General features: G+C 33.7%; 1 protein-coding gene and 1 pseudogene across 12 annotated transcripts in view; one reads left to right on the top strand and one right to left on the bottom strand.

Moving 5' to 3' along the window:
• Birc6 (baculoviral IAP repeat containing 6) overlaps window positions 1–22,270 on the bottom strand; it is a 218,668-nt gene that overhangs the window by 113,079 nt on the left and 83,319 nt on the right. For 4 of the 12 annotated variants that reach the window (XR_006851216.2, XM_046441601.2, XM_046441605.2 and 1 more), the window contains 15 exons: window positions 20,217–20,363; window positions 17,329–17,516; window positions 16,260–16,583; window positions 15,926–16,025; window positions 12,211–12,425; window positions 11,600–11,808; window positions 10,924–11,270; window positions 10,079–10,298; window positions 7,237–7,370; window positions 6,792–6,929; window positions 4,971–5,098; window positions 3,352–3,483; window positions 1,901–2,116; window positions 871–1,054; window positions 70–225 (listed from right to left, as the gene is read on the bottom strand). Coding sequence is in view for 11 of the 12 variants with exons in the window: in XM_046441601.2 (XP_046297557.1) it covers window positions 70–225; window positions 871–1,054; window positions 1,901–2,116; window positions 3,352–3,483; window positions 4,971–5,098; window positions 6,792–6,929; window positions 7,237–7,370; window positions 10,079–10,298; window positions 10,924–11,270; window positions 11,600–11,808; window positions 12,211–12,425; window positions 15,926–16,025; window positions 16,260–16,583; window positions 17,329–17,516; window positions 20,217–20,363 (2,838 nt within the window). In the remaining variant the exon portion in view is untranslated. The remainder of the gene's footprint in view (window positions 1–69; window positions 226–870; window positions 1,055–1,900; window positions 2,117–3,351; window positions 3,484–4,970; window positions 5,099–6,791; window positions 6,930–7,236; window positions 7,371–10,078; window positions 10,299–10,923; window positions 11,271–11,599; window positions 11,809–12,210; window positions 12,426–15,925; window positions 16,026–16,259; window positions 16,584–17,328; window positions 17,517–20,216; window positions 20,364–22,270) is intronic. The other 8 variants (XM_046441604.2, XM_046441606.2, XM_046441603.2 and 5 more) reach the window with 7 other exon arrangements.
• On the top strand, window positions 13,949–14,657 carry LOC124090771 (V-type proton ATPase subunit E 1-like; annotated as a pseudogene).

The following is a 22,270-nucleotide window of genomic DNA, read 5'->3' as shown; positions in this document are numbered from 1 at the left end:
TTATTTTGAAATGTACTCAATTTGTAGAAAATACTAAAGAATATTTAAAAAAAATTTTTTTTAATGTACCTGTTAAATCATGTGTCAAAGGTTCATCTATAGTTTCCAGCAACTGAACTGAAGACGGCTGAAGGGAGTCGTCAGAGTCACCAGCTGTTGCACCTACATCATCACCCACTGCTCCTTCTTCCATGGCTTCTGCAGCTACTGGTGCCAACAATTCTCCTGCATTTAAGAAGATAATCCTAACCACTTTAATAACTTAGACACAGTCTTCTAAAATATATTGAACCATTATATTTTTCCTTCCAGTGTTCAGAAAGACACATATACTCTACCAACTAGAAAAGAAAATACGACAAATGAGTTCTCACCTACCTAAAGAATGCTAAAACTCACTGCAGTACCTACAAATGCCTAAAACAAAAAACTAGTAGGGGAAATCGCATAATATTCAAAATCAACAAGGAGTTACTATAATCACTTTCAGATGTTAACTTACTTAGTCATCAAAACAAGCTTATACGGAAAGGTATTTTTAATATCCTTATTTTACAAATGAAGAAGCTCAGGCATAGTGATTTCTTAAAGGTCACATAAATAACTAGTAAGAAGCACACCAATGTTATTAACAAAGCAGATTAGTTTCAATATTCATGCACTTAAACAAACTAACTCCTCTCGAAACACTTAGATTTATCAAAACTGTCAACATAAATTAAGTAGAAAAGTAATTTTAAATGGTTGCTACTGCTTGACATGAAAGAGAATTTTATGCTTTTAAGAGATTACAATTTCTTTTAATGAGTAATTAGTTAAGCAATGACAAGTTAATTCTGACATACCAAGGAAAAATAAATCCTTACAAACCTGCCAAAATATCCTGTAGCATACAAGTTAAGGAATACTGAGCCCAAGCACCACCCCAAGATATATCTCCTCTATTGAAGTCAGTTCCAACCAAAAGCAACAGCAGTCTTTCCAGTTGTGGTTCATTCACAATTTCACACAAATGAATGGTTGGTCTCGTGGCATTTGCAATGCGTGCAAGAACCTAGAATACATTTTATAAAACCATATAAAAATTATACATTTTTCCAAAAATAATAGAAATCTATCAATAGGTTTGGCACTACACTAATGATTTACAATAATAAGTATGATTCTGGTATCTAAGTAATTACTTGAGATGAAATATGGAAGAAAGTAATTTTTTGGTTTTTTTTTTTTTTCTTTTTGTTTTCTGGTAATGCTGGGAAATGAACCCAGGCCCAAACACATGACACAAAGACATTTTACCACAGAGTTATCCTCAGCTTCATTTTTTATCTTATTTTGAGACAGGGTCTCTCTAAATTGCTCAGACTGGCCTCAAACTTGAGATTTTCCTGCCTCGGCCTCCCAAGTTGCTGGGATTACAGGCATGCACTACGGTGCCTAGCAAAAATAATGTAATTTCATCAGTGCAGTGTTAAATCTAGTTTTAAATCTGGGTGGAACAGTTAAGAATAACTTCTATAAATAGTGAACATGCTACAGGAAAACAATCATAACTTTGAAAGTCTTTCATTAATACCATGTGACACTTATCTGTATATTTCATAATTTAACTTAAGAAAGGTTAAGTTGAAATAGACATACCCAAATTACCCACATTTAAAACACCTGACTTTTAAATAGATTAAAATTTATATTAGATTTCTCTAGAAATAAATGAAAAAATTTAAATCTTTCAACCCACAATTAAAAAAAAAACTTAAGTAACTGCAAAAAAAGAAAACCAAAAGATGAACTACTATTTTATCTTAATCAAAATCAAATAAAAACTGTGTACTTCTGAAGTTCTTTTTCTTACCCTTTAAAGTCTAGATTTATAAATTACGCATAATAGTTTACTTACCTTACAGACAAATAATAAGAGATCTGCATGACATGTAAAGTCCATGGAGAGGAGAAACAAAACGAGTTTTTGGACTACTGAGATGCAACGTTCATGGGCAAGAGTAAATGGAAGTGGTTCTATCTCTGGACTTTCCTTTGTTGTAGTAACTTCTGTGTCTAAGTTAGAACGAGACCATTCTGCTGTCCGGCGCAAACGAATTAAATCCTTAAAGTGCTGTATACAAAAATTTACAGTATTTAAATCAATGTTTATTTAATGAAAAAGATTCAGTATACATTTATGAAAATATTACTCAACACACAACTTACAGTGAATAAAATTTTTAGATTAAACCATAAGCTTCAAAAAGTAAGATTATTAAAAATTGTATTGACAAATATATTTTACCTCTGTATAAAAGCTTTTCGGAAAAGTGAAATTCTACAAAAAGGCCAGAGAAATATGTAATGGCAAACCTAACATCTTTAATTAGTATCACTAAAATATCCTAAGTGTGATGTATACAGGCTGGGTGGTTCAAGTCATTCCAAGACTGAGTGGAATAAGCATATTTATAAAAACACAATATAAAGCTCTTCACATATCATATTTCATACATTAGATTCAAGTTGGTTATGAACTCCCAATTTTACCCCAAATACAGATTGCAGAATCACATCGGTTACACATCCACATTTTTACATAATGCCCTATTAGTAACTGTTGTATTCTGCTACCTTTCCTATCCTCTTTATAATGTTTTGAACAACCAATAAAAAAAAATTAAAAAAAAAAAAAAAAAAAAAAAAAAAAAAAAAAAATAAAAACACAATATACAAATGTGACTACTACATGTTATGTACACACATATATTCACACATACCCATATATACATATGCATACAAATGACTATGTTTTATTTTATTTTAAAACTACCACAACTTCATTTTCACTTTCAAGGACATATATAGGCTATATTTGAAACCTGTGCACAACCGGATCCAAAAGAAATTTCAATTCTAAACCTAGCAATGAAAATCTTACAATAACATACTAAAAATCTCTTTGAGATGCCAAAAATTTTCACTTTACATTTTTTATTTTTAAAATTAGCAAAAAGGTATTTGTAATCATCCAGTATTTTTTGTATTATAGAACAGAAAAATCCAACAACATCAATGCCACATGAGCAAAACTATACATCCCACTGCTTTCTTTATATTCAGTTTACTAAATTTTAATCCACTTTGAAGTAATAAACTAGAACAGGTTACAAAACATTTCCTTGATTTAAAGTCTACCTCACCAAAAAAAAGTTGAATAGACTGGTTTTTTTTTTTTTTTTTATAAGCAGAACAACATATTTAAATTTTCTGATCATTCCTAAAGATACTTAATAAAATAACTTAAGATGCTTAAAAATTTTAAAAAAGCAGCTTTTCTAAGATAATTAAAAAATATACCCATACCTTTGAAGTAGCCTGCTTTAGTTTTGCTTGTTCTACTAGGAGTTTATATGATGATCCCTTATTACTTTGTATTTTTTCTTTCTCCATCTGTTCCACCAACGCCTTCTGTTTTGCTTTCAGTAGGTTAAGTTGCTTTAAAATACAAGTAAACAACTTAGTCTTAAAAACATTAGGGGATCCCAGCGGCTTGGGAGGCTGAGGCAGGAGGATTAGCAGTTGAAAGCCAGCCTCAGCAAGATGAAAGCCCTAAGCAACCCTGTCTCTAAACAAAATACAAAATGGAGTTGGGGATGTGGTTCAGTGGTCAAGTGCCCCTGAGTTCAATCCCTGCTACACACACACACACAAAAAAAAAAAAAAATTAGGGTAAGGATATTGGCCAAATTATATTGTTACATTGTGTGTATGTACTAGTATGTAACAACAAAACCCACCAGTATGTACAACTATAATGTACCAATAACAAAGAAAAACAACATTAAAGACAAGTAAATTATTATTATTTATATACTTCTTAGGAATTCATACATCAAACTAATGGAATAAAGAATTCCTTGAATAATGTAGTAATAAAATTTTACTATTTAGCCCCTCCGAAAACTTCATTTCCAAATCCTGATATCAAAATCTCTCACTAAAGACTCATTAGTTATGCTGAAGTGGGTGGCACATGCATATAAACCCAGCTACTCAGGAGGAGGAGGCAGGAGGATGGTGCATCTGAGGACACTTTAGTAAGACCCTGTCTCAAAGTAAAAAATGAAAATGTTGGGGTAGAGCTGGGGTTGTGGCTCAGTGGTAGAGCATTTGCCTCACACGTGTGAGGCACTGGGTTTGATCCTCAGCACCACATAAAAAATAAATAAATAAACAAACAAAATAAAGGTATTGTGTCCATCTAGAACTTAAAAAAAAAATTAAAAAAAGAAAATGGCTGGGGAAGTAGCTCAGTGGTAGTACCTCAGAGTTCCATCCTCAATACCACAAACAAAGTAAAAATCATCAGGCCCTTACATTTAGGAGAAGGGAAGTAACTAGGAGACTTTCTTACACAAGTCAACTAATATCATAGTATTAGTTGACTTGTATAAGATAATAGATATTTTGAATGGCAGAAAAAACGTATTTTTAATACATGGAAAAATATTTTTATTGTCTAAGAGTTCTTAGCTTTGCTTTTCTGGAAATTTCCTTCAAGAAATTTTCCTTCAGGGAATCTGTTCACCTCACATCAGCAAAGAAGAGCACAGGAAGATGCACTTCCAGGCATGCTACCACTAGCCTACCTACTCTAGCCATATCCTACCTGCCTAGAGTTACAGCTCTCACAATCCAATCACTTTACCTCTGAACATTCCTACTTTAACACAGTAGCTCATATCCAAACCATAACAGTAAACTCATTTGGAGTGGTAGTAATAGAAAGTAAAGAAGTAAACAGTTTAAAGAACATCACCAAAAATCTATTGCCATTTTACAAATAAGGTTTCCAAAGTATTAAATCTCCCCAAGCTATATAGCTGGTTAAATATATAACTAACATTTGATGGCACATATGCCATATGCAACCTTCAAAATGATAATTCTCTGAAATATTAAAATAAAAAAAATACTGTTACCTGTTTATGATGAACAAGCTGTTTTCTGATCTTTCTGGAATATAATCTATCAAGGCTACTGCTGCCCTTGGAAGACCTATTTAAACTCTGAGTGTGCAGATTATTGTTAATAAAACTCCACTGGTTACCTAGGGAGGAAAAAGCCTGTTAATAATTTGATCAAGTGTGATTTTAAAGTACTTTCATACCCAGAAAACAAAAAACACAGTTATAAATGAAAAAACATGACAAAGCAATTTTAAAGAAAATTAAGGAAACCATTATAAAGTCATTCTTTTTACTGATGTATTTATTTGTATGCAGTGGTGAGAATTGAACCCAGTGCCTCACACATGCTAGGCAAGCACTCCTACCACTGAGCAACCACACCTGTCATTCTTAGCTGATCTGAAAAAGATTCAATGATTGTCACTACTTTAATCTAGACCAGAAATGACTTTAAGACCAGAGTTCTGTCCTCAAGCTTTCTTTTAGGGTAACAGCCACATTCCTCCACAATGGTTAAGATTATACTTATCACAGGAGCTTTTAGGAGACACCTTATATCCAAACCACAACAATAACCTCATTTACAACACAGCTTTCATTATTTCATTAAGATCTAACAACAAATACTCATAAAACATATGCTTCTATGCAGAGAATAAAAAGAGGTGCTCAACAATTTACTTAATGACTGCCAAAATTAGGTAGTTAAAAAAAAAAAAAAACAGGCCCAATAACACACTTTACCCATATAATTCTTTACTATATGTTTAACATAAAAACATCTTTCTTGTTTTCCACTATCCATCTAACAAGTCTTCATTAAAATTCATCTAACCCTAAGATACTCTTCCACCAATGTTTCCATACTGAACAATATAAATAAAATGAAGATGTTCAATACTATATTCTATGATATTCCAACTTTACATTGTAGCTATATGTACTTGAATTGTACTTTTTTTAATCCCTAAGCTAATCAATGAGTAAACTGACTCATGGAAATACATTATTATTTTTTTAAATCAATATAAAGCAAATTCCGTGTACAGATTGACTTTCATCTTTCAAAACATAATATGTATAAACAATTAACTTGGATATAAAATATCTTAAGGGAACTTTCTAATATTGACAATGTGAAAATGTCCAAAATTTATGGACTTTAATTTCTCTGTTTACATATTAGATTTAATTGTATCAAATTATTTATGAAAACCTGTGGTAGTCAAAATAAAGGGAAGAAAATATTTTCTTTAATTTTTAAATAATTTTGTGCCTTCAGCCTATAAACAAAGATTACACATTTTTTAAATTGGGGATTTCAACCAAAGTCATTTGTAATTAACTAATAGACTCCATAATGGTAAACAGGGTGAAATACTATACTAAACATAACATTTATTTAAAAAAAAAAAGAACTCTTCACAAATTTTGCTTTCATGCCTCACTTTTATGTATGTTATTATAAAAATTTTTTTAATATTTATTTTTAGTTATAACAATATATTTTACTTTTATGTGGTGCTGAGGATCGAACTCAGTGCCTCATGCATGGTAGGCAAGTGCTCTACCTCTGAGCCACAACCCCAGCCCTATAGAATGTTTAAAGGAGCATGGTGGGGAAAACTTTGTGAAACACACGGTTATAGACACATGCCCAAAGAAACTTTTCCATCAAATGTAAATTCTACCTTGAAATAGGTTCTTGGTAGAGTTAACTCATGTTTTACATAAATTACATACATCTGGTATTTCCAGGCCAATAGCCAGTTCTGGAACAACTGCGGAGTCACTCAAAATCCCCACCAACATATTATTATAAACTTCTGATACCTGTCAGAAACCTCTCCCTGTCTTTACCATTCAAAGGTTTCTTTGCAGCTGCTGCTTCATCTTCAACAGTTGCCACATAATCCAGCAACCTGGACACCAGCATAACAACCCAACTGATCATTGGAATATCTAGTACTCCTAAACAGAAATGCGGGGAGGGGGGTAAAAATTCAGGTGAATATAAGAGTCCTACTGAAGTTAGATAACACAATGAATTAAACATTTTATAAAGTCAAAACATATCATATCATTACCAACACTAATGTTTACATGTAATATTCCCCAAAACCAGACATCTGTGGCCACAAATTGAATAGAACATCAAATCTAATAAAGCACATGTATTTCCTGGTATGAAAATAAAGTCTAAACAGAGTTCACCAAAAAAATAATTTATCATAGGAACCTTATATTTTTACTAAAGATAGATACTTTATTTTAATACCTTCTGTCCTCCTATGCATGGGTAACTCCGGCTGAAGAGGTGACAATAAATTGTCCAAGAGGTTAAGTAAGCTTTCTAATACTCCACTATTACTAAGTGATCTTTGACCAATACAGGAAAGTAGCATGAAGACCCTAAAAGAGAGATACAAAGAGAATACCCAGTGAGAACTAATTTAATTGTTCCATTTGAAAAGTAATGAACAGGCTGGGGTAGCTCTGTGGTAGAGTGTTTGCCTAGCATTTGTGAGGCACTAGGTTGAATCTTCAGCACCATATGAAAAGAAGTAAATAAAATAAAGGTCCATGTATAGCTAAAACTGTGTCCATGTACAGCTAAAACAAATTTAAAAAAAAATAATAATTCACATTTAAATAATTCACATTTAAACAGAAGAATGATAGGCCAGGCATGGTGATCCACACCTGTAATCCCAGCAACTCGGAAGGCTGATGCAGAGGGATAGTGAATTCAAAGCCAGCCTCAGCAGATTATTGAGGCACTTACCAATACAGCGAGACCCTGTCTCTAAATAAAATATAAAAAAGGGCTGAGGATGTGGCTTGGTGGTTACACTCCCCTGGGTTCAAACCCTGGTACTCCCCCAAAAAAATAAAAAGAAGAAGAATGATAGTACTTGCAATTTAATTGTTCAATTCAGAAAATAATTTACATTTAAACTTAATAGAACACTAATAGCATTTGCATCTTCAAAGCTATCTCATTAGGCAGGCAAACTGGTGCATATCTGTAATCCCAGGACTTTAGAGGCCACTACAGGAGAATCACCAAGTTCAACTTAGTGAGATCGTATCCCCACCCATCAAAATAAAAAGGACAATAATAAATAAGAAGCAAATAAATAAATAAATTTAAAAGGGCGGTATAGTTCAATGGTAGAGTGCTTCCCGGTTCAATCTCCAGTGAAGCAAAAACAAACCAATTTAAACCTGAGTAAGAATTTTTACCACTTGCACATCAGATAGAGCACTAATCTCCAGGGTATATGAAGAAGGACCTGAACAGACACTTCATAGAAGATATACAATCAATCAACAAAAATATGAAAAAATGTTCAACATCTCCAGCAATTAGAGAAATGCAAATCAAAACTACTCTAAAATACCATCTCACTCCAGTCAGCATGGCAGCTATTATGAATACAAACAACAATAAGTATTGGTGAGGATGTGGGGAAAAAGAAACACTCATACATTACTGGTAGAACTGCAAATTGGTGTAGCCAATATAGAAAGCAGTATGGAGATTCCTTGGAAAACTGGGAATGGAACCACCATTTGACCCAGCTATCCCATTCCTCGGACTATACCCAAAGGAACTACGGGGACACAGTCACATCAATGCTTAGAGCAGCACAATTCACAATAGCTAAACTGTGGAAGCAACCTAGATGCCCTTCAGTAGATGAATGGATAAAGAAAATGTGATTTTATATATATATAAAAAATATATATATAAGATATATATATATATATATTTACATATACACATACATACATACAATGGAATATTACTCAGCAATAAAAGAGAACAAAATCGTGGTATTTGCAGGTAAATGGATGGAGTTGGAGAATATAATGCTAAGTGAAGTTAACCAATCCCATAAAAACAAATGCCAAATGTTTTCCCTGATATAAGGAGGCTGATTCATAGTGGGGTTGGGAGGGGGAGCAGGGGAATATTAGACAAACTCTAGAGAGGGGAAAGTGGAGGGATGGGGAGGGAGGGGGGAAGGGGGTTAAAAAAAAAAGATGATGGAGTACATGTAAGAAGAAGACACGAATGGTGTGAATATACCTTGTATACAAGCAGAGAAATGAAAAATTATGCTCTATATATGTAATACGAATTGTAATGCATTCTGCTTCCATATATAACAAATTAGAATAAAAAATTTTAAAAAACAATGAACTCGGGCTGGGGATGTAGCTCAAGCGGCAGCGCGCTCGCCTGGCATGGGTGTGGCCAGGGTTCAATCCTCAGCACCACATACAAACAAAGATGTTGTGTCCGCCAATAACTAAAATAAATAAATAAATATTAAAAAAAAAAAACAATGAACTCACATTGGTAAGAAAGATCTATATCTGGATATATACATTACAATGAGCTTTCTTTCTAGTTATTGGTTATATTTTATAACTTTTTTTTTGGTTGTACATGGACACAATATCTTTATTTTATTTATTAGTTTTTATGTGGTGCTGAGCATCAAATCCAGTGCCTCATGTGTGCTAGGCAAGCACACTACCACTGAGCTACACCCCCAGCCCATATAACATTATTCATGAGAAATCAGGCACTTAGAATCAGTTAACTTTATCTACTATACAAAAATAACATAAGATAGAAAATATAGCCAGGCACAGTGGCACAAGTCTGTAATACCAGAAGCTCAGGAGACTAAGGAAGTAGGATCAGTCGTTTGCTGAGACAGTCTCAGCAAAAGTGAGACACTGTCACTAAATAAAATACAAAATAGGGCTGGGGATGTGGCTCAGTAGTTGAGTGCCCCCGAGTTCAATCCACTGTACCCCGCCAAATGAGGAAATACTTAGAAACTTAGATCTATGAATGCCACCGGTTCAAGTGAGAAAAAAAAAAAAAAAAAGAAGAGTATAGTTGTGGTTAAATGACATATAATCTTCTTCAATATACTACCTGTGCTGGTATCTTTCACTGGGCAATCCCAAATCTTTAAGAAACCTGCTTCCCTTTCTCCACACTTGCCATCCACATAAACAAGATTTCAGAATCTAACCAATGAATGTCAGAATTACAAATCACTAAGAACAAATACCACCAAAATTTTCTGACCTACCTATCCTGGGGGAAGATGAGAAGTTGTTCTGAATTGTACAATTCCTGAAGAACATTAGAAAGAAACTGACCCCACCATCTTTCACCACCACACAGTTGAACAAGAAGAAGACCAGTGTGTAACCGTATCTTTGGGGTTCCACTGATGCACAAGTGTTTAAAGAGCTCTTCACAGGCCTGGGCATGAAATGTGCTCTGTAAAACTGCAGGAACAGAGTGCCCTATTACAAGAGAGAAAACAGCATAATTTCCTAATTAAGTGTATGGTATAATATCAAAATTGGTATACCAACATATGCTTTCTTCTTTACTAGCAAACAGTAGAAAATTATATTCTATTTATTTTGTTCTTTATTTATACCTTATATATATTGTCAAATATTTGGAGAGGAGAAGAAACAGCACCTAAGTCAATTATATTTCTTGGCTTTGCAGTTGGGTTTATCAGATTGCTATATAGGGTATGTGGTATATAATGTCAAAAATAGTTCCTGGCTACAAAATAACAGTTCTATATTAGATTAGCAATTTATGAAAACCTTTTTGCCAGTAACTCAATGCATGTACAGCAACAGAAAAAAACAAACAAAAAAAATCAAATAAAAAAAATTAAGTGGGGTTGACCATGTAGCTCAGTGGAAGAGTATTTGCCCAGCATATGTAAGGCCTAGGTTTAATCCTGAGCACTACAAAGCAAACATAATTTAAATAAGGGAAACACAAATGGGTGATTTTAAACAGATATTTCACAAATATTCAAATTAATATATATTATTTCCTGAAACATGCAACAAAATTACATCAAACATGTTCCCAGCCTTTAAAATACATGAGCCAAATACAAACCATTGGAAGAGTGAAGAAGGCTGAGCAAAGTGTCCAATAAATATCTGATGATAGTACGTAACTGCTCTGTGGAAGACATCTGAATTAAGTCTTCTGGATTTGATGTTTCATTCAATGTCTTCCGACTTGCACCTATAGCTACTTTGAGCCTCTGCACTGCATTATGAGCCAAATTTAGTTGAAGCTGTAGCTGAATACAATCCTGATAAGCAGAAAAAACTCTACTATCTTCCTCGACTGCCTTGTCCGGTTTTCGCAAAAAGTACTGTGCATTGTTAGCACTGTTGAGAGGAGGAAGATCGATACTTTGCAAAAGAGTTTCCAGACGATGACAAGCTAAGTTATATCTATAAGTAAAAAATAAATGAACAAAATAATTCCTGCAATGTTCTCTTGATTTATACATGTACACACTAAGAATTACATTTTTAAAACATGTTAAAACCCAACTATTTTAAAAGAATTACTCCACTGGTAAGTATTAACAAATGGAGTCAATTATTTAATCACAATATTTTCAGGGCAAATTGAGTATTTCTGTAAAGTGTTAATGTCCTGTTTCCTTTTGCTCTTTTCTATACACCTATAAAAAGACATTTCTTGGTGGAAACATAAAAAGACATTCTATAAAATCTGCAGTTTGAATAGATTAAAATGTTTGCTATTTTCTCCTCACCTGCACTGTATATCCTCTTGTAAAGCAACCATCATTGCTAAATGCTGGTCGATGTCTGGCTGGTTTGCAGATTCTCCCTCTCCCCTTAGAGGATCATGCATTAATTTAAGTTCACTTTCCCAAGGCAAGATATAGGTATGACCATAGTAAAATCCTAAAGGGATTTTGGCTCTGGCATTTGTACTTCCATAGCGTCCAATGACAGTTATCTAAAATGAAAAATTATAAAAATACATACACAGTCATGATTAAAAAAAAAAAAAAAAAAAAAAACAAAGGGGCTGAATATTTTCAAAGATAGTTAGCCAAGCAAATGCCTATAATCCCAGCTACTCAGGAGGTAGAGATAGGAGGATTGCGATTTCAAGATCAGTCAGGCAAACTTGGCAAAACCTGCAACAAAATCAAAATAAAAATGGCTGGGGACATAGCTCAGTGGAGAAGTCATCGTCTAGGATTTTTGAGGTCCTAGGTTCAATCCCCAGTATTACAAAAATAAACACATACACATATACATAAATAAAAGACATAGTTACACTTTTTAACTATATGTCTTAGTATTTGTTAGATAAGTGGAAAACACATAAATTTACTGTCTTAAAACTCTTTACCTTCATGAATCTGCATACAGGAGGTGGTATTAGGTCATGAAGAATTAGTGAATGAGTGCTTATATCAGTTGCCACTACCAATCGCCTTCCATCCACCTCTTCTCCTAATGTCCAAATATCAATTGATAAGGAGGCCAAGTCTCCACAAGTAGGAATCAATACATCTGTCAAAAGTATAGGTCTTCCAAAATCCAAGGTCACAAATCTCCTGGCTCCTATGAAAAAAGAGAACAGTTGACGAAAATATATATAATTAACCAAATGAAACACTCAGAAACAGTCTGAAGCATTCATCTTAACATATGAAATCAATTCAAAATAACTATAAACAAATAAAAGCAAACAAAAATAAGTAAAATTAGCTTTGTCATGTCGTATTCAAATATTTTCTAAAACCAGGCTGGAGTAGGGACTCAGTGGTAGAGTGCTTCCCTAGCATGTATGAGGCACTGGGCTCGTTTCTCAGCAACACATATATAAATAAAAATAACGTTCTATCAACAACTTAAAAAAAAATTTTTCTAAAACCCTTATTTTAGGTTTGAATCAAAAACAAAAAAAAAAAATTGACTATGAAAGAAATCAACCGTTTTGGCTGGGGTTGTGGCTCAGTGGCAGAGCACTTGCCTAGCATGTGTGAGGCCCTGGGTTCAATCCTCAGCACCGCATATAAACAAATAAATAAAATAAAAGATCTATTTACAACTAAAAAATGTATATTAAAAGAAAAAAGAAAGAAATCAACTGTACACATAAGCTTGGTTTAAAACACTGGAATCGGGCCTGATGCTGCATTCAGTGGTAGAACATTTGCCTAGCATGCACAAGGTCCTTGGTTCTATCCCTACTACTACAGATTAATCAATCAATAAAACTTTAGTTTAAAATTTTAAATTAGCACATGTAGTATATATGTTAATACTGTAAAGTATCATTCTGCCTTCCTTTCAATCATTGGATGTATTTTTCCCTTAATTTCACAACTAATTAAATATACCAAGATATACTATGTGACATCAGTCTTCTTAAGCCCTGTTCAACTTCTTGTGAAATGTACATTTTATTAGGCTTAAAATGTAAAGTAAAAGTGTAGCTCAAATCATACAAAGTCAAACTATCCCAAAAAAGATGTTTTGCCAAAGTATTCTAAGGAAAACAGACAGCTCATCTCAAACAATGTTTTTCTCCAGTATACAGACATCACTGTCGCTTCAACTCAATACCAGATGAAGTAGATGAAGAAACAGAAGATTTGCATTTCTCATCTCATACAAGGACAAGTTCAAATAGTGAAATGAAAGGCAGACCCTTAATAAAATAATGCATTTTCTTTTTCATTCTTTTGGCAAACTAAATAGCCTTACCAGCTACATTTTACCATGAAGGAAAAGAAACACTAAAACATTTGGGAATGGTGCTTTTCTCAATGAAGCTTTTTTTTTAAAAAAGAAAAAAAGAGCAGTTACCAATACTTTCCCAAACACAAAAATTATTAAGCAATGAAGAATATAGCTTTCCTACTCAAAGGACTTATGTGTTATGGTCATCTGAAGAGATAAAAAAAACATCAAACTATAGTATAAGCAACTCCTCACATCTCCTAAGACTAGAAGAAAAAGAGGAAGTGGAAGTCGGGGTTATAAAGTAAAGGAAGTCAGAAAACCTGCTCTGGTTTTCTTGGCCCTGTTTTTCTACCATCCTTTTTCTTAACTGAGTTCAGGCCAGTAGCCCACCGACCTAGCATCGCTTTCACCATGGCTCTCATCGATGCTGACATGCAGAAGCAGATAAAGAACATAATGGCTTTTACTGAACAAGAAGCCAATGAGAAAGCAGAAGAAATAGATGCAAAGGCAGAAAAGAGGTCAACATTGAGAAAGGCCATCTTGTGCAAACCCAAAGACTGAAGATTATGGAATACTATGAGAAGAAAGAAAAACAGATTGAGCAGCAGAAGAAAATTCAAATGTCCAATTTGATGAATCAAGCAAGGCTCAAAGTCCGTAGAGCAAGAGATGACCTTATCACTGACTTACTGAATGAAGCAAAACAGAGACTCAGCAAAGTGGTAAAAGATACAACCAGGTACCAAGTGCTGCTGGATGGACTGGTCCTCCAGGGTTTGTACTAGTTATTGGAGCCCCGAATGATTGTTCGTTGCAGAAAACAAGATTTGCCTCTAGTAAAGGCTGCAGTACAGAAAGCTATTCCTATGTACAACTGCCACCAAGAAGGTTGTTGATGTCCAAATTGATCAGGAGGCTTACCTGCCTGAGGAAATAGTTGGTGGAGTTGAGATCTATAATAGGGATCATAAAATAAAGGTTTCCAATACCCTGGAAAGCCGGCTGGATCTCATAGCCCAGCAGATGATGCCTGAAGTACGAGGAACCTTGTTTGGTGCAAATGCCAATAGGAAGTTTTTGGACTAAGCCCTTTGGAAGTGAAATTAAATCTACTGCTATACTTTTAAGAAGCAAGATCGTCTATGTAGCTGCTTCTTTGTTGTTCTGCTATTATATTTATCAGTGGATATCCTTCTGTAGCTAACACCCTTGGCCTAATGTTAACAACTGGAGGTTTCCTCAGTGTGATCAGGACCCACAGTAATTTGTCTCAGGTACCACAGCTTTAATTTGGTTCTATAGCATGAAGAGGAGGGGTCAGATGGTACTGCATGGACTACTTCAAGTCTCCTGTTCTTTTCATGGTTCTAATTACCTAATCTACACAGTGATATGCATGGTGATCCTTGCTCTTTAGGTATGGGGCATGTATTCTTTCCAGCAGTAATACCTTCATTTTTACCTATTTGGGCCTAAAATTTTTCTTCATCTGTAAATGTGATTTAAAATCTAAGCCATGAATATTCTTTATTTATTGAAAGAAAAGATTTATGTGGGGGAAAAAAAAGAAGAACAAGAACAAGCTTTCATTCTAAATGTTATCAACACTAATGTTGCTACCAAAAATAATTAGTTTGACAGAAAATAGCATAAGACTTATTCCATGAGCTTTCAAACTCATTCTTCCAAAGAGGAAAAACCTGTTACAATAAAAAAAATTTGGCTTACTTATTCATATAACGAAAAGTGCTACACTTTACACTATATCTCCCTGTATTCCCTCTAAGTATTCTGCTGAGTTCAGCTGCTGAAGTGCAGAACTAAAAGTTGGTACGATTATAAGTTAAAGTTACTTAGTTTATTCAGAAATATGATGTAATGGAAAACAACTATCCCAATCACAGGTCTCCACTATATAAACGTAACACAAATTTAGAACAAATTTAAACAATCCAGAGACCATGAAGTATTATTAATCTTACTCAGTTACTATGGTAAGCAGCAGTTCTGTCAGCTCTTCTCAGAAAACAGTTTCACCTCAAGAATGCTAGTTTTAGGAATATTCCTTGAAATGTATAGTGTATAATAACTGAGCACTTACAATGAAGGCAGATATTCATGTCAATCATTCTTCAAAACAAGCAAGACTCAGGTAGAGAACAAATTCATTGTGCAAATAGCACTCTTCCATTCAACTTGGTAAAGCACACAGCCTGAACCTTTTATAATAGTGCTTTTTCTTGGTCAAATGTACTTACCAGAGAGCAAATGTGATTAATTTGCAATGAAAAATCAAAATGGATAACAGTAAGTCACAAAAGAGCCAACACAGTAGGCTCGAAAAATACTTCAAGAAAGTAAAAGATTACCTGAATGCATTCGCTCGATAATAATGGACTGGTGAGGTGGAGGTTGAAGAAAATGTGAAGCATGAGAAATTGCAAGGGCTAGACCAGAACCAAGTGGATTCTAGAAGAGAAAAAAGTATAACTCTATATTGACATTATTCTTGCTCTATAAAAAATATTAGCCATAATATTAACTTAACAAGTCTCATTTCCTAATGCATATTATTATATTTTATTAAAGAAAATAATCTAATATATTGAAGTCATATAATAAAATCTTGCCTTCTATAGTTAAAAGTTTACTTCCAAATATTTTTAAATGTCTAAGCCAACACCTATTTAAAACATGATTTACCATTCTGGACTTGTTGGAATTTTTGTTATGTGCAGCAAGATTGACTGTTGGGGGATCAATGACTGAGCCTGGGAAAAGCTGTGCAAGTTCGGCATTAATCACAACGGAAACTGCTTCATTGGGTGGAGTGAGTGGTGGAGTCATAAAAAGTGGTGTTGTTTTTGGAGTGGGTGGAATAACATCAGAAGGATGAATGAAGAATCCTGGGGCAGCCACTGGGTTGGAAGGCAGAGAGCTGTAAACAGGACCTACTGCTGAGGCTGCTGAGGCTGCTGCAGCTGCTGCAGCTGTTGTCTGGTGTAACTTGGCTTCCAGCTTTGCTTTCTGTAAAAGAAGTAAAAGCAACACATATAGACTAATCCTGCCTACCTAAGTTGTGGGGACTACTATGTACATGGATGTAAATTATAAAGATAAACATGATTAAGTAGATCCTAGGTACATAAAGATGAATCAAAACTGGAGTCTTCTATAAATGAAACACTGCTTTACTATGTATACTTCTTAAAATACTGAATATAAAATTTCCTGTGTATTTGAGAACTAAAACTTTCTCAAAGTGAACATGAACAGCAAGGAGAACAATTAAATGTAAATAAGGAAAGAAAGTTCTGTTAAACATTAACAGGAGGCAGATTCTCATGTGGACTAATCTGACATAATTTGTCACCTGGAATTGTCACAGGCTGCATTTAGACCATAAACATCATTATTGTTAAAATTATAAGTCACATTAATTTAAATGTTCTTCGAAATGTTGTTTTAGATTCTCTATGGAATAACTGGGAACTGTAATGTTTGATCAAGAATGTTTAAACAATGGATATTACTTAAAGACTACACAAAAATGATCAATTCTATCCCTTCATATATGTATCAAATAAAAGGCATTTATGTAATTTTAACAAATTTAATGCTACAAAAACTTTACCTCAATTTTTTGTTGAAAAGTATTAGATCGGATCAGTCAATCTACTTTTCTTTATGAAAATAATGGTCATTTTGAAAGTACTTTTTCAGCTTTTGAAGTTTAGAGACAGCATGAACAAAGAGCCAAATAGTCTCCAACCTGTTGCTGAAGCTTCAAAAGCTGCTGCTGTTTCTCTTGCAGCACCTGTAGCTGTTGCTCGGCTGAAGCCATTGCATGAGAGAGAGACTGCAAAGCTACCTGGGCTGCTGAACTCAGGGCTGTCGAGGCTTCCCCAACTGTCCCAGATGATAGTCCACCTACAGCAGGAGTAACCCCGAAGGAACTCACTGGCATAAGACAAAGGAAAACAAAAACAAAGACACCAGGATGAAGAAAAGTTTCACAGAGAAACAGTCGAACTAAACTATAGTCAATTTTCATTTTTAAAAAAGGATTCACATGGGCTGGGGTTGTGGCTCAGTGGCAGAGTGCTTGCTTCACACATGTGAGGCACTGGGTTTGATCCCCAGCACCACATAAAAATAAATAAACAAAATAAAGATATTGTGTCCATTCATAACTAAAAATTTAAAAATATATACTTTAAAAAAGGATTCACAAAAAGAGAAATAAATATAATTTTAAAGGGAGCATAAATGAGAAAATTTTATGGCAAAGGTATAGTACTCATAATATTGCTATTTAAATTCTAAGGGGACCCAGAATGACCATAAAGCATATTACTCCTGAGTTTACAAATATTTTGGGTATAGAAGAACTTCCATTTTTAATTCTCTCATTTTTAATGGTCATTTAGGGGCCGGGGTTATAGCTCAGCATTAGAGCACTTGCCTCACACATGTGAGGCACTGGGTTCGATCCGTAGCACCACATAAAAACAAATAAAGATATTGTGTTCATCGTTAAAAAAAAAAAAAAACTTTAAAAAATGAGAGTAATTTATATGAGCATGAGATAAACTTTAAATAACTTTATTAATTTTTCTCACACCAACACACAATTTTCCACTTCCAAAACTGCTTAAAAGCCTTCAATTTTAAGATCTTTATTTAAAAAGATAAGTGATATTTAATTTCCTCATCTGAAAGCACCGTCTAAACTAGAACAGGCTTATACAGAATACATAAAGGTTTCCTAATGTATGTTCCCCAAGAACACTCCAATGGAAATAAACAAGTCCCACACACAGTCAAATCTGGTACACACTATTACTAATAAATTTTATCACCAATAAAGACTCTAGGAAATCCTATAAGTGAAGAAATTTCTTTGACTTTCTTTTTCAACATGTATTAAAATGTATGTTCAATATGAATTCAAATACACATTACTAATAAACCATTTTTCAATTAATATTTATGAATAATATTTTGGAAAAAGTTGAGATAAAAACTTAATCTCACAACATGTCAGCATAAAACAAGAGGAAGAAGCCAAATCTAATAACAGCAGTAATACTTATAATGGGTTTTAAAAATATATATATTTGTAGTTATTGATGGACACAATACTTTTATTTTATTTATTTTTCATGTGGAGCTGAGGATCTAACCCAGTGCCTCACATGTGCTAGGCAAGCGTGCTTTACCACTGAGCCACAACTCCAACCCTTGTAACAGGTCTTTTCTAGAAAGTTACGTTGGAAAGGATAACCATTGTAATAAAAGCAAATATTTAGTGTGCATTATGAAAAGATACACTTTAAATGAGTTGCCACATTCAAGAGATGAATAAATGTATCAGATATCATGATTCATTTTTTAGTTGTTTAAGTGAAGACCAGATTAGAAAAGTTATCCTGTAACACTGAAAGTGGCAGAACTGAGATTAGAACCAAGGGCTATGTGAAGGCCAAGGCTAAACCCAATGTCAAGAATATGGAACTTATGTAAACTCACTAAATCTTTGCAACAGCTAACAAATAGGTATTACCTGTACAAAGTATTAGTTTATATTATAATATGTACTAGGTACTTCTATAATCTCATTTTTAAGTAAAAAACTGAGGCAAGTAAAGTTTCTACTGTCTGACAGTCAAAATTTTAATTTATAAGTGAAGGTTTTTATTTAAAACATCAACACGAGTGGGCTGGGGCTGGGGCTCAGTGGTAGTGCACTTGCCTGACATGTGTGAAACACTGGGTTGGATTCTCAGCACCCCATATAAATAAATAAAATGAAGGTCTATTAACAGGGGATTGGGTTGTGGCTCAGTGGTAGAGTGCTCACCTAATATGTGTGAGGCACTGGGTTCGATCCTCAGCACCACATAAAAAAATAAATAAACAAAATAAAGATATTGTGTCCATCTACAACTAAAAAATTTTTAAAAAAAAGGTCTATCAACAATTAAAAAAATATTTTAAAAAAAATCAACACCACCACACATTTAATATACTCAAATAATGTTTCAGATATCCACAGTTACTTTAAACTAGCTGGAAAAATAGTACTCTCTTTCAATTCATCTCAACTTTCTCCAAGACATCAGCAAACATATTATTGACTCTAAATGAAAGAAAGAACATTATATGTACAGTGTACACAATACAAGACTAGCCATCATTAATTCACTGTTGAAGCTTGGTAATGGAAACATGGGAATCTATTTTACTATTCTATTTCCATTGTGGGTGACATTTTCCAAATTAAAGAGTTTCTAAAAATGCACACATAAAAACAAAAGAAGGGGCTGGGATTGAGCTCTCGCCTAGCATGGGCGGGACCCAGGTTCAATCCTCAGGACCACATAAAAATAAAGGCATTGTGTTGTGTCCATCTACACCTAAAAAAAAAATATTGAAAAAAAAAAAAAAAAAAAAGAATTTCAGACAGTGCTCTACTGTCAGGGAGGAAAAACTTAGAAATCAACTAAGATTATAAAATGATTTATGATATCTTCCCCAAAATGTCCCTCTCATAAGTTTCCACTTATAATAATAGCAAAATTTACATTTATTGATATACTTACATATCATTTATTTGTTTATCATTCCATAAAGTATATAATAAAAGAAGGTATATACCAGTAAACGTACTTGCATCATCCCTTTCTATTCTGGTTCCATCACTAGTTGAGACACAAGTAAAGTGCAGGGGTTCAACTTCCAGAAGTCCAGTGAGAGATGTGAAACTACCCTCAGCAGCTGTGCAACTACTGACCTTTCCATTTCCTAGTACAGAAAAAGAGAAAACTTACACTTAAAGCATGTAAAGATAATTTTAAAAAAGGCACAGTAATTATAGCTCTAAACTTAATATTAATTAAAACACATATAAACATAAAACACACAGAACCCAAACAATGAGCATGATACTAAGAAAATTCACAAAAGAAGATACTAGATTGTTTGCCACAAAAGCAGAGTTGCATAAAAGCCATGTAGTGGCCATTCACAGTAATAAGAAACATCAGAGATTTCTTTTTATAAGCACTGAAACTTATATTCAGCAACAAGTGATTTACATGTTAATTACAGAAAAACAATAAGCTAGCTCCTGACATTAGCTATCACACAATGTTAAATATACATAATGAAAATACATTCTATGCTGTCAACTAAGACAGTGAAAAAAAGACTGCAGAAATATTTCAAAATAAAAAAGACACTTATCTTGAGGTATACTGCTTTCTATTAATAAAGATAATTCAAGTTAGCATAAGTAATTTAAAAAATAATGGTCATAATTAGATGAAGAAAGAAACTACAACAAGAAGACTAAAGGAAAAGGAATACAAAGAGTTCACAATGACTGTATGTATGGCTCAGGAGAGCAAGTATTATTTTCACTGCTTTTCAAATTTTTTAGACAACTAATGCTTTAAGCAGAATTATTTAAGAGACAAGGTAAAATAAAATCTGGCCAAGAAAAGATCTAGGAGTTAAAAATGGTCAACATCTGAAGGAACACTAAATGCCAGACTAAACTGTCATAACCTTACTCTCTAATGTCCTATTGGTGACCAACATACAGCCTGACACATATTCAACAAAAATGTTTATTGTAAACTGGGCAAGGTATTGTGTACTTGTAATCCCAGGAAATCAAGAGGCTGAAGCAGGAGCATCATAAGTTTGAGGCTAGCCTCAGCAACTTACTGAGACATTGTCACAAAATAAAATTAAAAAGGGCTAGGGATAGGGGCTGGGGTTGTGGCTCAGCAGTAAAGGTCTCACCTCACACATGAGGCACTGGGTTTAATCCTCAGCACTGCATTAAAAAATAAATAAATAAAGGTATTGTGTCCAACTCCAACTAAAAAAAAAGGCGGGGATGGGCGGTAGGGATGTAGCTCAGTGGTCCACTGCCCCGAGGCCCAATTCCCAGTACCATTAAAAAACAAACAACAACAACAAACAATTTATTACACACAAACTCAAATAAGATATGAGATCAATGAGTAAAAAAAATAGGTTGGCTCTTCATGAAACATATTCGATATTAGTAGTTACAAGGTATTTAGCAAGTAGCTAAATGCTTTCCTTAAGAAAGCTAAATGCTTTCCTTAAGAAAAACTTAAATGACTAAGTCAAGGGGAGTCAATTTTAACAGGTTAACACAATGTTTCCCTGATGAATTGATGAGATTTATGGGGAAAATAAGAGATTGCTATGTATTTATTCATTAAAGTAGAAGTCAAGCAGAAGGAATATGAGTGAAAATTCCTACAATACAAAGAAACATGGCATCTCTGAAGAACTAAAAAAATAATATGATTAGAGGAACAATTCTCAATGCTGACTCTTTACATGTCTGTAAAATATTAAGAACTCTATGGTAACTATTATATATTAAGCTAATGTAAATGAAAGCCATTTTGAGGTCAAGAAATTATAATTCATTTGATAATAATAAATCCATTAGATGCTAAAAGAAATAGTATGCTTTGGTTTTAAAATAACCAAAACACTTAAAAGTCAATCTCTTTATAGTCTGGCTTATCAGATAATAGCTGGAATCTCCCATCTGCATTTTCATTCAAAGTGATGCTATATGTCATTTGTATAGAAGAATTTGAAAATAATCTAGTCCAACACAAGTAGTTGAAAAAGGAGTAAATTGGGGGCTGGGATTGTGG

This window comes from Marmota monax, unplaced genomic scaffold (assembly GCF_021218885.2).
Source record: "Marmota monax isolate L192 unplaced genomic scaffold, Marmota_monax_Labrador192_F-V1.1 WCK01_AAM20220418_F8-fsc00010, whole genome shotgun sequence".
NCBI classification, from domain to species: domain Eukaryota; kingdom Metazoa; phylum Chordata; class Mammalia; order Rodentia; family Sciuridae; genus Marmota; species Marmota monax.
The sequence above is the reverse complement of the archived record's forward strand: the minus strand, read 5'-3'. Positions and strand labels throughout refer to the sequence as shown.